Below are 14,073 nucleotides of genomic sequence, written 5' to 3'. Positions count from 1 at the left end.
CAGTGTACACAGTTGCAAGGTAAACCCGAGCTAGGGGATGGAAGCTGTTCAGCATTACGTCAGTCCGGCCTTTGGGCAACACTGGCCATGAAAATCACCCAGGTAGCTGAGAACAACCAAATTCATCTCACGTATTCTTACCTCCCTGTCCTCCCCCCTCCTCCCACTCCTTTATTATGCTGGTGATAAAAACTAAAAATGGATTCAGTTAAGGTTTCCTGCTTTCTCCTTTGCCTAGAGATAAGGAGCACACTAATTCTGAGACTTCAGAGCGGGCTGATACTTGGACAATAACTTTGGATTAGATTTCCTTTTCTAACTCCCTTAACATGTTCAAAACTCCTCACTCTGCCTAAACATAGTCTGCCAGAGTCCTTTATAAGACCTCGCCCTCTTTCTTTCTCTCTCATACATAGATGGTATCTGACCTTTGCCCTCCTATGACCTACTATTCCAGGCACCCTTTCCTGTTTTTCCTCTGTCCTCTGTCCCTCTGCTGCTACTGCGGTTTGTCTGCAGGAGTTGTCACCTCCTCCCTGAGGATGTCCTGTGCTATTTACTCCTTAAGCTCTTGGGTAGTTGCTGACCTACACAGCAAGTTCAGCTGGCCTGAATCATTTAGGGGAGACTCTGGTGTTTGTGGCCCCACAATCACTTCCACAGAAGGAGGGGGAGGCTGATTACAGTGAAAAAGGGTGCTCTTTAAACATACGCTCTCTAATAAGTATGTAGAGGAAAGGAAAGGGAAATCTACGACTGGTCTATGAGTAGCAGTGCTCTTGCTTGCACAGTGAGGGGAGACTATGCTGGCATGTTACAGAAGGGCTACAGTCCTTGAGTTCACAACCAGCTGGAGCAACTATGCACAAAGGCAGCCCCGGCATATTCCCAGGGAGAAGGCCACACATGCCATTACACTCTATGTGCACGCAGACACAGAAACAGGACCTTCTGTGGCCAAGTGAGACAGTGACAGAATGTGTAGGTGAAGGGACTTGTGCAATTCCAGCAGCTTCCAGGGGCAACAGCTGGCATTTTACTCAGCTTAGAGAGCAATGAGCTCCATAGAGTTAGAATACAAAACATCACACCAGCCTTCAGGAAAAATGACTTCTTTGTTCTGAATCACATTCTGTAGTTTTTTCCCCCTCAATTCTCTTATACCACAGACTGAGAAGCAAATTCATAGCTCCCAATTTTACCTGTGAAATCATTCACACACACAAACACACACATATGCACAAGCAAAGGAACTGATACAGAAATTATTAAATAAAGATAGAAGGGAAAGGTATATCCATGGAGAGAGTGCTTTAAACAATAGCTAGGTTTGTCAATATCAAATACTTTGTTAAGCAAGCAGATAAATTCTTTCATTTAGTCCTCACAAAATCCAATTCAATGAGTATTATCCTATCAAAAACGTAGAAACTGAGACCATGTAGCAGAGAAGTAAACATATAAACCTTGGAGCCAGCTCAGTTTGCTTTCAAATTCAGGCCTGCTACTTGCTGACTATGTAACCCGACAAGTTACTAATTCTCTAGGTTTCGATTGTTTTCATGTGAAAGGGGGGTGGTGTCGCTCTCATCAGATTGTGAAGATCCCAAATGAGATATGTAAGATGCTGAAGCTAGACTGTTAACATTTTAGAATATTAGGTTTCCTCCTAGATCTATAAATAAATGTTCAAAAATCCATTCAGTTCAGTTTACAAAAAAATTAGTGGAGATGTTTAAAAAAAAAAAAAAACACCTGATTATCTGTCTGACTTAAATCAATTGGAAGATTTACAAAACTATAGATATGGACTGGCTCTTGAAAATGTTGTGGGAGAATTAATGATTTCCAAGCACTAGAATGTACTTTGATTTGGGTACTCTTTAGTTTACAAGATGACAAATTATCTTTTGATTAAAAAGATTTTCCAGACCTTCAGGGGACAAACTCATTGGCTTGATTCTGCTGCTACTTCCTTCCACCCCAACTTTGTGTGTAGGCAGTGAGTAGAGGAGAGGAAACAGTTGAGCCTGGCCTTACCAGCTTGGACAGCCACGGTGAACTTGAAGTGCGTGTCCCAGCAGGAAACAAGGTGGCAAGTCCATTCTCTAGTCCTCCTCCAGGGCTCTGGAGAACAGGATAAACACGTGGAGAACTCCTGATTACATCCATCCTATAGTCATGCCAGGCTAGTCTAGGCAGGAGACAGAGGAACCAACAGAGTCGTCTGAAGGAGGTAGACACAGATACTGAAGGGGTCAAGGGGCCACTTATTAAAGACAGTGTGTGTGTCCCCTGGACATGCATGGGAGTGGACATGGGAAAAACATACCCAGGACTCACCATGAAACCCCCTGGTCATTAAGGATCAACAACATATCTTCTGACAAATGTATTAGAAGGAATGGTTTCTCAATGGAAATTTACACTACTTTCAAAATCCCTTTCTATGCTGGTGCTTCCTGCGCAAATGTTTAGGCTAATGGCCTGGTGCTACCTCTTTAAAACTAGGACCATCAGCTCATGTGAAACAAACCTAGATGCCAGAGGAGGCAGTGGACTGTGGTGGAAGACGATCCACGCTTTGGTGGTAGTGGCATGATAAGGTACATTTGTAGAGGTGTGAACCTAAATCCCTAAAACATATACAGTATTGTAACTCAATGTTACCACAATTAACATAAGTAAGAAACAAACAGAAAAAGTCAACCTTGAGAGTCTTAGCCTTGGACTGAGAAAACGTCAGAATATTCTACCCCCACACAACCACCCAGCAGAGCAGGGGTCTTCTCCTGAGAAGTTAGGCTGGAGGGGTCAGGAGAAATGAGTCAGTTCCTGAGCTTGGGCTACTTGGAGAGTTAAGACTGGTCACTGCCAGTCTTAACTAGCGGGACAAGATACCCACTATAGACCATCCCCGGAGAACCTTCTGTGCATCACCAAAGAACTGACGGTCCTTCCATTGCCTGTTCCCATCACATCCCCAGATCCCAGCACCACGGGTTAGCTCAAGGTCACACATCCTGAATGGGCCACCCAGGTGGCTCCAGAGCACACACCCCTCTCCGGTCTGGGGTGGGCTTCCTGCTCTTGGCCTCAGCTGTTTGTGGCGGGCCGGGGCGGCCTAGGGTTCTGGTGAAGGTGGACAAGCAGGTGCCGGGTAGAAAGAGACCCCTCTTCATGATCAGCCCCAGGCCGGACTTAGGAAGACACAGATCTTAACAAAGCCTCTGGCAGGGCACGCGGGCGGCTGTGCTCGGGCGGCAGTCCTGCCTGGAATCCAGTGTTCACTGGGACGGGACAGGTGGGAAACCTGGCTTAACAAATTCTTCCCTTGATTCTGGGGCGCACTTTCCTTAGGTGAAGTCCTGGCAGGCGGCCCGAGAAGCGCGCAGGTCTCATTCCGGGCCGCGTCCCGGCTCCCTAGCCCGGGATAAACCCGATAAACCCCCGCAGCGAGGTGGGTGCAGGTGACCCGCGCGCCGGCGGCTCCGCTCCGCCGCCTAGAGCCTGGCAGCCGCCACTGCCGGGGCCGCTCGGGTTCCGCGGGCGGCCGGGCCCGACCCTGCGCCGGCACTGCCCTGCCAGTCTCGGGTGGTGTCTGAAGCCGGGCGCTTCCTGCCGTTCCTCCGCCTGGGTGCCGGCTGGGGCGGCGGGCTCCAGAACCCCCGATCGCCCCGCCCCGCCGCCCGCGCCCTCCTGGTGCGCGCGGCGTCCCCGCCCCTCGTCCCAAGCCCCCACCCCGTGCCCTTAGGGGGTACCCCACGGGGGCGGGAGGGTGGTCCTCCATGCCCCGGCCGCCGAGTGGCGGGGAGGTGACAGTAACCGCCTTCCCATTTCCGCCCGGCCGGCCGCGCGGCGGGGTGAGCACCGGCTCCGAGCGCTCGGTCCTCCCCCCGCCCTCCGGCTCCGGGGCTGGCCCTGCTCGCCGCCGCCTTTTTCCCCCGCACCGCGGCGCCGCTTCGCCACTCGGGCACCGCAGGTAGGCAGGAGGCTGGAGCGCCTGCTGCCCGCCGCCCGTAAAATGGTCACCTCGGCTGGACAGCTCGCCCTGTTCGCGCTGGGTAAGTACGCTGCCTGCAGCACGCCGTGCACCCCCTGCCCCCCACGACACCCCTCGCCCCCCTGTCCTTTCCAGCTCCCTTTCCCGGGGGTTTCCTGCGCTCGCCTGAGAAAGTGGAGGGAGGCTGCTGCTTTCCAGGGGCTGCAGGCTGGGACACAAGGGGGAGTCACTAGGGCTTGCTAGAGATTTGGGGAGCCCTTTCCAAAGAAGAGGACCGTCGAGCACCCAGGCTTTCCCCGAAAAGTGGCCGCCTCGGCTGTGCGTGAGAACGTTTTCCTGGGAAGGGCAAACGGTGTGTGAACGCGCTTGAACTTTCATCTGCCGCGGCTGGGTGTCCGCGCCCCAGCCCGCACCTACCTGCTCGCCGCGCGGGGGCCCCGCCTGCCCTCGCCGGCGCGGGCGGGTGCGGGCTCCGCAGGGGGGCCGCGGCCGCCCCTCCAACAGACCCGCCTGCCTTTTCGTGCCCTGCCCACCTCTGAGCCCCGGCGATGGGCAGTTGTTCACGTTTAGCCGGGTCGCCCTCGATCTTGAACTTTCAGAGCTCTTGCGCGTTGGGGTAGGTTTTGGATTTTTGTGCGGATTAATTGCTCCTTTAATTAACTTCCCTGAGAGAAGTGGTGTAAGTGTCAGCGGAGGGCAGGAGCGAAACCCTAGACCGGGCCAGTTTCCTTAAGAGTTTGCTTTTGGAAGGGAACCCGCATGGGGGAAGGGTGGGCAAGACACACCCGCGAACTCGCGTGCGCGCCGGGGAAGGTGAGTTTTTCAGCCGCGAAGTTCGCTGGACGGTCAGTAAGTGATGTGAGGCCCCGCGCCGCGCGCAGCCAGGCCGCCCTGCCCCTCGCCGGGCGAGGCAGCTCGGGTGTTGAGATGGCAAATGAACAGCCCAGGTGTTGTGGTTATCCCTGCAGCTTCTCGAAATGAATTGTACTATATGTCCTCTGAATTTAACCTCGTAAAGCTAGTTGCTCGCTACAGCTACAAGGACATCTATTAGAGTTTGAGTAACGTTGTGGAATCCTTTCTCCCCCCAAAATGCCCTAAGCCACAACTGCACCCACTTCCATGTACAGTTTCAGGGGGTTCATGGACCTGCCTGTAATCCAGCCCATGAAATGATGATTAATAACCTAGCAAAAGGGGAGGTATCATCTAAGGAAAATGCAGAGTAGTGGTTGAACCCGTTGCTGCCAGTCGTACCCTCACCTGAAACTCACCAACAGGTGGCATGATTGTGAGCGAGCTTCTTATATTGATAATTGTTCTGATATTAGATTTTTTTAAAGCAATAAACCATCACTGCTGGGGCAGAAGCTTCCTGGATGCTGTGCCCTGTTGTAATGATTTTTTGCAAATACTAATAGTAATCATAATAGCCAATGCTATTTGAGCACTTACCCTGTGCCAGACACTGTTTTTGGTGCTCCATATGTAGTAACTCATTTAATTTTCGCACTAACCTGGTGAAAGAAGGCATTATCCCCATTTTATAGAGAACAAAATCAAGGTACACAGGGATCACAGGAAGTAGTTGGACCGGGAATACTAAAGAATATGGAAGGAGTTTGGATATTGAAAGTCACCTAAGTGTGGTCACCATAATTCCATCTCTCAGTTTGGAGACTTTTCCTTGAAGTGAGATTGTGTGGAATACCCTGGAATTTGCTGTTAAGTTGGGTTTTCTGTTGGACTTCTAGGATCTCACTGTGGCCTTAGGTTATTTAGTGAAAATTAGAGGTAGGAAATAATGATTGGCACATTTGAGGAAGCCTTGGAAAGTTGCCCCCCCCTTCCCCCATCATTCTATATGTGCCCATGAAGGCCGCATTCACTCATCAGTAATTTTTCTCTTTTGCCTAAGAGAAGACTACCATTGAAACCTAAAACTTCAACTTGATCCTTGTTTCCTTCCTTCAGGAAAAAAAATGTATAACCTTAACAAGATTGATCAGTATGTAAAAGCTGCCTCATACTATTTCAAAATAAGAGCAGTTGGGAAAAGTAGAGAAAAAAGAAGGTAGGAGTCATTTCTACCAGTGAGGACTCCTTTTTATTTATATTTCCTTTTTTTAAGCCATTAGTTCTGTGCATTTATTAGAATTTCTGTTTCTTGCCTCACTTTCTGCTAAATGACTAAAGACTCATCAGTGCCATATGCATCTGTAATTTGCACATATCCTCCAAAATTGCTTTCCTCTCTAAGTTTTTTTAAATGAGTTGAAGGCAGTTCCAGGCGAATCAGCCAGTGTTCCATCGCTAACCAAGATCTAGAAAACCTGGATCTCTTCCCCACATTCCTGGGGACAGTCAGAGAAGGAACCCGTTGTTAGGCGTCTCAGTCGGTGCTCCTGATTACTTGGAACCTGCGTGCTGATTGATGTTTTGGCAGAGAGCGTGTGGAGGCTATTGCTTAATTGGCAACATTGGGAAAGAAACCCAGGTCCCTGTGGCAGCTGCCCTCCCCCCATGTCAGATTTCCAAGGCTGGCAGGTCAAACCTCACAGGGGCTTGGCACCTTCCATCCCACATCCTCCTTTGTGTCCAGAGAGCAAGATGTGTAATCTTGGGCAAGTTACTTATCTTCTCTGTGCCTTGTTTTTCTCGTCGGTAAAATGGTGGTATTTAAAGGGTTGTTGAATCTATTTAATGAACATAGAATGGTGCCTGGTATGTGGTTAAGAGTTTAGTTAGTTTTAGGCCCATCATCATCATCCTCATTGTTACTTTTGAACTCCATAGAATTCCAGTTACCATTGCAAATTGTGTTGATTCCGTAATTGGGAGTTTTAGTCTTCTTTGTCTCATGTCCTAGCTCCCCACCCTTCCTAAACCAGAAAAATACTACCCAACCTAAAAACCTATCTAATGATTTAGTGACAAAAGGGGGGTGTTTGTGGACACCACAGATTCTTTAATTTTGTTGCAAAACATTTGTATGTTAACATTTAGTCATCGGTTGTTTATTGAAATCAACACTAAGTTCCAGTTTCCTCATCTGTAAAACGGGATTAATCAAGCTGTATCCATCTCGCAGGTTGTTGTCAGAATCAAATGTGATGGAGAATATGGTTGATATAAACTATAAAAATAAATGATTTCTTTATAAACTATAAAAATAAGTGATTACACACAAAATAAAATTGATTTTATGATACGGAAATAATATACCACCTAATCCAGAAGTAAACATTATCCTTTCTATGCATGGCTCCCAGAAGTAAGGCTGGATGTAGACGTAGGGCACATAGTGTCTTTAAGGATGGATAGAAATGAAATAGATCAGCTTCTCAGTGGATCAGGGACTGAGGCACCAGTGGGAGGCATGCAGTGCGTCATCCATCAGAGTAGGCATTGGAGCTTTGCCAGGGACACGTTTCCCTTATTGGGTACCATAATCAGGGGCTGTTCACTTGGACCACAGACTCTAAAGGTTTGTATATGGAAGGCTTAGAGGTTAAATTTCCCTTCTTTGCTTTCCCAAAATTTGATTTCCTCATTTACTTTTCTGTAAATACCCATTGTCCCCTGCAAAGGGGACTTTTCTTATAGGAGTAAATGATGTTTCATGTTACTATGGTAAAATATGAAAAACAACTGACTTTTCCATTGGATCTATCTCCAGGGCCTTTTAAAAGTGTTTTAAACAAGGTCCTGCTCTTTAGGCTGCCCACTAAAAGGAACGGACAAAGGGAAGTGGAGGTTGGATCAACCAAAGTAAGAAAAATTTGACGTACCGAATTGGGCATTTAGGGCTTGGTTTCACACTCATGCCCTCTGTAATATCTGCCACAGCAGTGCCCTCAAAGCAGAACCGCCTGGAGGGCCTGGTAAACCAGAATGCCCAGCAGGAGTGGGAGAGTTTGCATGTCTGACAAGGTTCCCAGGTGTGGCTTCTGCCACTGGTGGAGAGGCAAGGGGAGAGACACTTTGAGAACCACTGCTCTGTAATCATTGCTGTTAGGGAAACATCTGGCTCAACCATTGGCATTTTATCTAAAGCATAGCCTGATGTTTATAAATGCTGCTGTGGATGTATGAGCCATTATTAAAGGCCTTTCTATGGCCAGTCTTGCTGACCAGGGCAGGGGTAGAATGCTTGCTGAGATTTCCTAATTGTCACAAGTGTTCTTGGACATTATCCATGGAGGATGCAAGGAACCCATGTTATTAAACTTATGCTGAATGATGCTAAGTCATGTGATGCTTTCTTTTTTGGATCGTCAGATATGGACTATTGTTTTGCTACCATTTCAAACATTTTTAATCACATTTTAAGGTGTGAACTTAACTACATGAGCCTTTAGCACAGAATGAACATTCCATCTAGAAAGAGGATTGGGGTGCTTTCATGGTGACTTGGTTTTGCTTGCTACCCCCCACCCCCTGTGAAATATCAAGTATAAAAACCTTTCATAGATAAGGAAAGACAGAAATCTAGATTAGGAGAACTGTCTAGGCTCCCAGAACCATCTCTTAAGAGCTCTTCCTTTCAAGGGTAAGGACACTGCCTTTCAACCCACTCTAAAAATCTGGGTAAATTCTTTTGAAACATTTGAATTGGCTGCATTGAGTATGTCCTAAATCATTGTCATATGTAGACATGTTTAGATTGGGTTTAAAAAGAGTTGGAAGTTTATCAAAATGAAACTTTAGGTCATTGCTAGTACTTTTTTCCTTTAGTCAGAGGAAACACAGTTTCTTCTATTTATTGTCTCTTACTGTTTTGTTTATGCTATTTTCAACATACCCAAGGTTTTCATTTTTATGTAGTAGAAACCATCTTTTCCCAGAAGTTTTCCATCTTTACTTGTATAGTTAGAAAAACCATCCCTATCCTAAGATAGGCAAACATTTACTTATTTCTTTCATCTAATTCTTTAGTGCTCTTATATAGTATGTATTATTATATATGTTATATAGTTATATTGTACTATATTGTACATAGATAATATTGGACTATCTTATCTATAATTTATTTTGGTTTATGGTGTGAGGTACATTTCACATCTCATTTTTTAAAACTGCCTGCCAGCTAGTAATCTCCAATATTACTGGAATAATCTATCCTTTCCCCTACCCCCTGGTGACTTGAAATTCCATTTTTATCATATGCTAAACTCATAAAATTACTTGAATCTGTTTGTAGAATTTCAGTTTGGTTACATTCTTTTGTGTATTCGTCCTTTTTTTTATAGAGGCATGTTTTATTTATTTATTTTATTTGTTTGTTTGTTTTTGTTTATACATGCACTGGGTACAGTCAGAAGCGCAGGAGGGTGAAAGAATTCACCAGAGCCAGAGTGGGGAGCAGAGCAGGCAGAAGGACTGAAGTACACTGCTGAGGGGGGCAGCGGGCGGCAGGAGATGTCTGCGCGCCATGTGGGATCCTCCTCCTGTGGCCGGGGAGCAGCCGGGGATCAAACCGGCACCGCAGAGGCCGCGGGCAGCTTCGCAACCCAGTGCTCAACAGCTGCGCCACCGGGGAGGCCCTGGGTTTTATTAATTCTAATAGTCCTTCACAGGTGGATGATCATGTGATCTTCAATAGTGATAACTTTGCCTCCTTCCTGTTGAATATTTTCACCTCATTACTTTTTCTTACAGTGTTGAGCAGAAATTTAAGAATGACATTTTTGAAGACAGTAGATGTGCTTATATTTCTCTTGATTTACTGATAATCTTTGTAACATTTAACAGTTAAGTATGAGGTTGGCTTTTTGGTTATCTAAATGTGCATGTGCATACACTACATATGGATACACTCTATCATGTTAAAACATAGCTTCCTAATCTACTGAAGACTTGGCATTATGCTTTTTTTAAAGCAGGTGAAATAATGTATGTGTGTAGGAGCAGGAAGGGCACTGAGCAGGTTTTCTATGATTTGGCAGAGCAGATAAAAGAGAGTCCTGGAGCCCTTGGTGGCTTTCTCAGGCTTTTATTGAGCTTTTATATGTAGTGCAGCAACAAGGTACATGGCAGGGTGCCTGGGGGGAAGGGGGGTGTTGGGGGGGGGACTGGGAGACCTCCAGGCCCCAGGCAAGTCTTCACTCAGGGCTTCTCTAGCGTTCTTTCTCCCCTTCTCCAGTTCTCTCTCCTGCCCCTTTCTCTCTTAGTGAATATCTCAATACTGAGCCATGGCCCGCAGAAGTAAACAACACAGCTTACAACATCGTTACAACTGCAGGTGCCCCATCAGGCTGGGCAATCTTAATGGCAGGAGGGTAGAAAAGCCTGAAAATCACTCACCCTACAATGTGTGTTCAGTTGCTCTGAGGATAATTATTGGATTGTGTGAGAGTCAGCCCTAACTCCCCACATGAACCTTCCTGGCCTCGTGGTCTCTGTCTCTCATATGTGCTGCTGGCGCCCAATCATTCTGCAGTATTTGGGGCCTTATTTTCTTTTTTGGATTTTGATATCAGCATTGTGTCATCTTTATAAAATAAGTTTTAAAACATTCCATCTGCTTTGTGCTCTGGAATGGTTGAAACATCACGGAAACCAGCGATTCTGTGAAGGCTTGAAAGAAATTGCTTATGAAGCGTCTGGGCCTGGTCCCTTTTTAGTGATTGGTTCAAATTTTCGACTTCTTGAGTCAGTGCAATAGTTACTTATTTTCCTCACAATCTATTTAATTCAGATGTCTAAATTTTTGGCACAGATTTATAAATGCTCTCCTTTTCATTTAATCTGTTCCTCTTGCATCTGCAGTCCCAATGAAATGTGCCTTTACCAAATACAAAACAGAGTAAGTGCCTAGGCCACCTCAAATAAAAAATATCTTAAGGTTATTTTCCTCAATAATGATACTTTTGGGGTTAAAGAAAACCTTTTTAATCGTTAAATCAAATTCAAGGGCAAGTTTCACATTTAATAGTGTTCTCAGAAGTCCAGGTAATAGCTAGTTTATTTGTGTAACTGCTGAGTTGTTACAGTAATGCCATTTCTGATTTGGATGATACATGACATTAAAATTTCTAGCAAAAGCTGCTAAGTAGCTTCCTGATAGCTCTCTAAGTTTCAAGGTTCAAAATCCTCCAAATACACTGTGGTGTACATTAGATGCCTCTGTAGTACTTGGCGCAAGATGAGCTCTGCTTATATGGGAGAGTTTGGTTGTCGTTTGCTTTTAGCCCATTTTTTGTTTGTTTTTAAGATCTAAACTTCTTAGCAAGAATATTGGATTCTTATTTAAAAAAAAAGACCCTATCTTCAGTTTGGGTTCTTGGGGGTACTTACTTTGAGCTTGAATGAGGTCAGTCAACAATTCTCCTGGGTGCTGAGAAGATAGATGCAACTTTACTGCTCTTTCGTCATCCCCTGCCGGGGTCTAAGGCATTCTCTGTGTAATCACTGCACTTCTAAGAGGTACAGGAGATTAACTGGCTAAATGGTGCGCATAATGTAGTGACACAAAAGCAGTCAAAGCTGATAAATGAGAGGTTTGCAATTACATACTCTGCTCCCCTCCCCTACCAGGCCTTGGCAACCAGCATGGAAAACACAAACTTAGGGTCCTTTTCTTGGTTGAAAGAAACAGCTTAAGGCCTGTAACTTCTACCGTGGCAATGGCTTGTAGGTATCTGGAGGCATATGAACTCTGGAGGGACATAGCCTGTTCACCTTACTTGTCACCAAGCTCAGTTGGAAACTCTGGACTGGACCCCTTCTCACCTTGGGGTGGTTTCTGGGCTATTATTTTTGCGTCGAAGGAGTGCAGCATCAGGCCAGTGTGCATGCTGTACACACTCCCTGCCAGCAAATTTAAACAATGACAGACTTTTTTTGCACATAGCAGACCTTGGGTGTTATAATTAGGGTTTCAGGGGATAAATCATAGGCCCCTAAACTGGAATGAAAGCAAGCCTGGGGCCTGAGCATTTTTTTAGGGAGGTGAGGTAAATTCATAGATCACACAGATGGGGAATCCTTCTGGATCTAGACTCTCTAAACCTCCTCAACCTCAAAGAAAACCCCAAACCAAACACACCTCCTCTCAGTTAGTGTGCAAACCACTTAGTGTTCATAGAACAGGATCCCCACTGGTCACCATCTCTCTACCCAGGCCATTCAGGAGATGCTTCTCTGCCAGCCTTGGTTAAATTCTATTCACTTTTTTCCCCAAATGAAATAGAAATAAGAATCTACAAACAAGCAAATCTTAAAAAAAAAGAAAAACAACACACACACAAAAAACAAGTTCCATTCACCCTCTTACTAGGTTTGACTTGCAGTTATCCTACCAAATCTCTGTGTATAGATATAGATATTTGTTTATTTTTTTCCTTCAAAAATGGTGTTTGGTAAATTGTGTTTTCAAATCATCCTTTTACTTACAGTATATAGGAAAAACATTTCTGTGGCAAAAAGATATCTAGGGCCTCCCTGGTGGTTGAGCACCACACTGTGAAGCTGTCCGCAGCCTCTGCAGCGCCTGTTGGATCCCGCCGGCCAGCGAGGGTCCCACTTGGTGCAGCAGACCTCTCCTGTCTCACCCGCTGCTCTCCTCAGCAGTGCATTTCATCAGTCTGCCTGTTCTGTTCCCTGCTCTGTCTCTGGTGAATCCTCTCACCCTCCTGCACATCTTGCCTGTACCCTGGTTCTTGTATAAATAAATAAACTCTTTAAAAATATATATATATATTTATACATATATCTCAACCTATTATTTTTTTAAAGACCATAACATAGTCCAATATAGGGCTTGTCATTGTTTATTTATTCTTCTCTTATTGATGGAGATGTAGGTTGTTTCAGACTTTTAATGAAAGCCTGAAAGTGAAAATTCTTGCAGCTAAATCATTGCCAGCATCCTTTAATTATTTTCCATGGACAAATCCCCAGAAATGAATTACCAGGTCAAAAGATACACACATTTTTTCCTCTTAGTATGTTTTAACAATCTACCCTCTAGAAAGTCTCTACAAATTTATACTCCTGTCACCTATGTGTGAACAGCTACGTATCAGCAAATTTAATGATGATGAATAGTGTTGTTTTCTATGTTAATTATGGGGGTTAAATGGTGTCTCACTGTTTTCTTTTGTATTTCCTTACTTAAAACCAAAGTTTGGTACAACTGAATATTCTTTCATATCTGAGTATTTGAATTTATTTTCCTGTGCATTATCTCTGTCCTTAGACCATTTTTTGAGTAGGCTTATTGATTTGTAAGCAATATTTAAAACTTTGTGTATACAATATTTTCACTTTCCCTTTAAATATGTTTTGCATTTGGGTTTGCAGAATTATGCTTTTATTTTTCATTTTTAAGGACTTAAAATCCATTCTTTATTCCATTATGATTTTGTGTCTTGGGGTAAGAAGGGGTTTGAGGTAGCCCTTTTGTTATCATTTCTCGTTGCACTTTTATATTGTTACTTAGAGATCTAAATTTCAATTCTTTAGGAATGTATTTTGGTGTAAGATGTGAGATAAGAATCTAACTTGCCTTTTTGTCAAATGATTCACTTATTCTAGGTCATTTGAATGATTTATTCTCTACGTAATGATTTCAAATCCCAATTTTGTCACTTGGTACATTCTTAGGAGGACTAGAAGTTTCTGCTCTGTTCCATGAGTCTGACACTTATCCTGTATTGAACTGTTTTTGGGGGTGGAGATCATGTCATTGACCCAGGAAGTTGGGCAGAAAATATTGAGAACTAGGAAAGTAGCAATGTGATCACCATTTAATAACTAGACTTCTGCTTCCCTCCCATCTCAGTGTTGGAGAAGAAACATCTGCGTTAGTAGAGGAAGGGAACACTTACTATGGTGTGTAGGGAAGAATGACTTCCATGTTCCTCCTGGGGGAAGAAGGAAGACTTACCTCATTCCTCACCGAAGCTGAAGACTGATGAGCACTGGGTCTCACTGTTCATAAAGGCTTGGTGAACCTACCTGTCCTCTCCTATTCTTTCTGGAGCCATGTACTTGTAGAAATTGGGGGGCCTGACAGGCCTGCAGTCTTCCATGTGACATTCTGCTTAACTGACACTGTATATTTT

General features: G+C 44.8%; 1 protein-coding gene across 1 annotated transcript in view; it reads left to right on the top strand.

Annotated features, from left to right (window-relative positions):
- Positions 1 to 3,973: 3,973 nt before the first annotated feature.
- The window catches only part of TGFA (transforming growth factor alpha), a 97,563-nt gene continuing 87,463 nt past the window's right edge, over positions 3,974 to 14,073 (top strand). The window contains exon 1 of the mRNA XM_037526838.2: positions 3,974 to 4,064. Within this exon, the coding sequence (XP_037382735.2) occupies positions 4,025 to 4,064 (40 nt within the window). The 5' untranslated portion in view covers positions 3,974 to 4,024. The remainder of the gene's footprint in view (positions 4,065 to 14,073) is intronic.

This window comes from Talpa occidentalis, unplaced genomic scaffold (genome assembly GCF_014898055.3).
Source record: "Talpa occidentalis isolate TD23 unplaced genomic scaffold, MPIMG_talOcc4v2.1 talOcc4.5, whole genome shotgun sequence".
NCBI classification, from domain to species: domain Eukaryota; kingdom Metazoa; phylum Chordata; class Mammalia; order Eulipotyphla; family Talpidae; genus Talpa; species Talpa occidentalis.
Note: the sequence above shows the minus strand (reverse complement) of the source record. Positions and strands in the feature narration are given on the sequence as shown.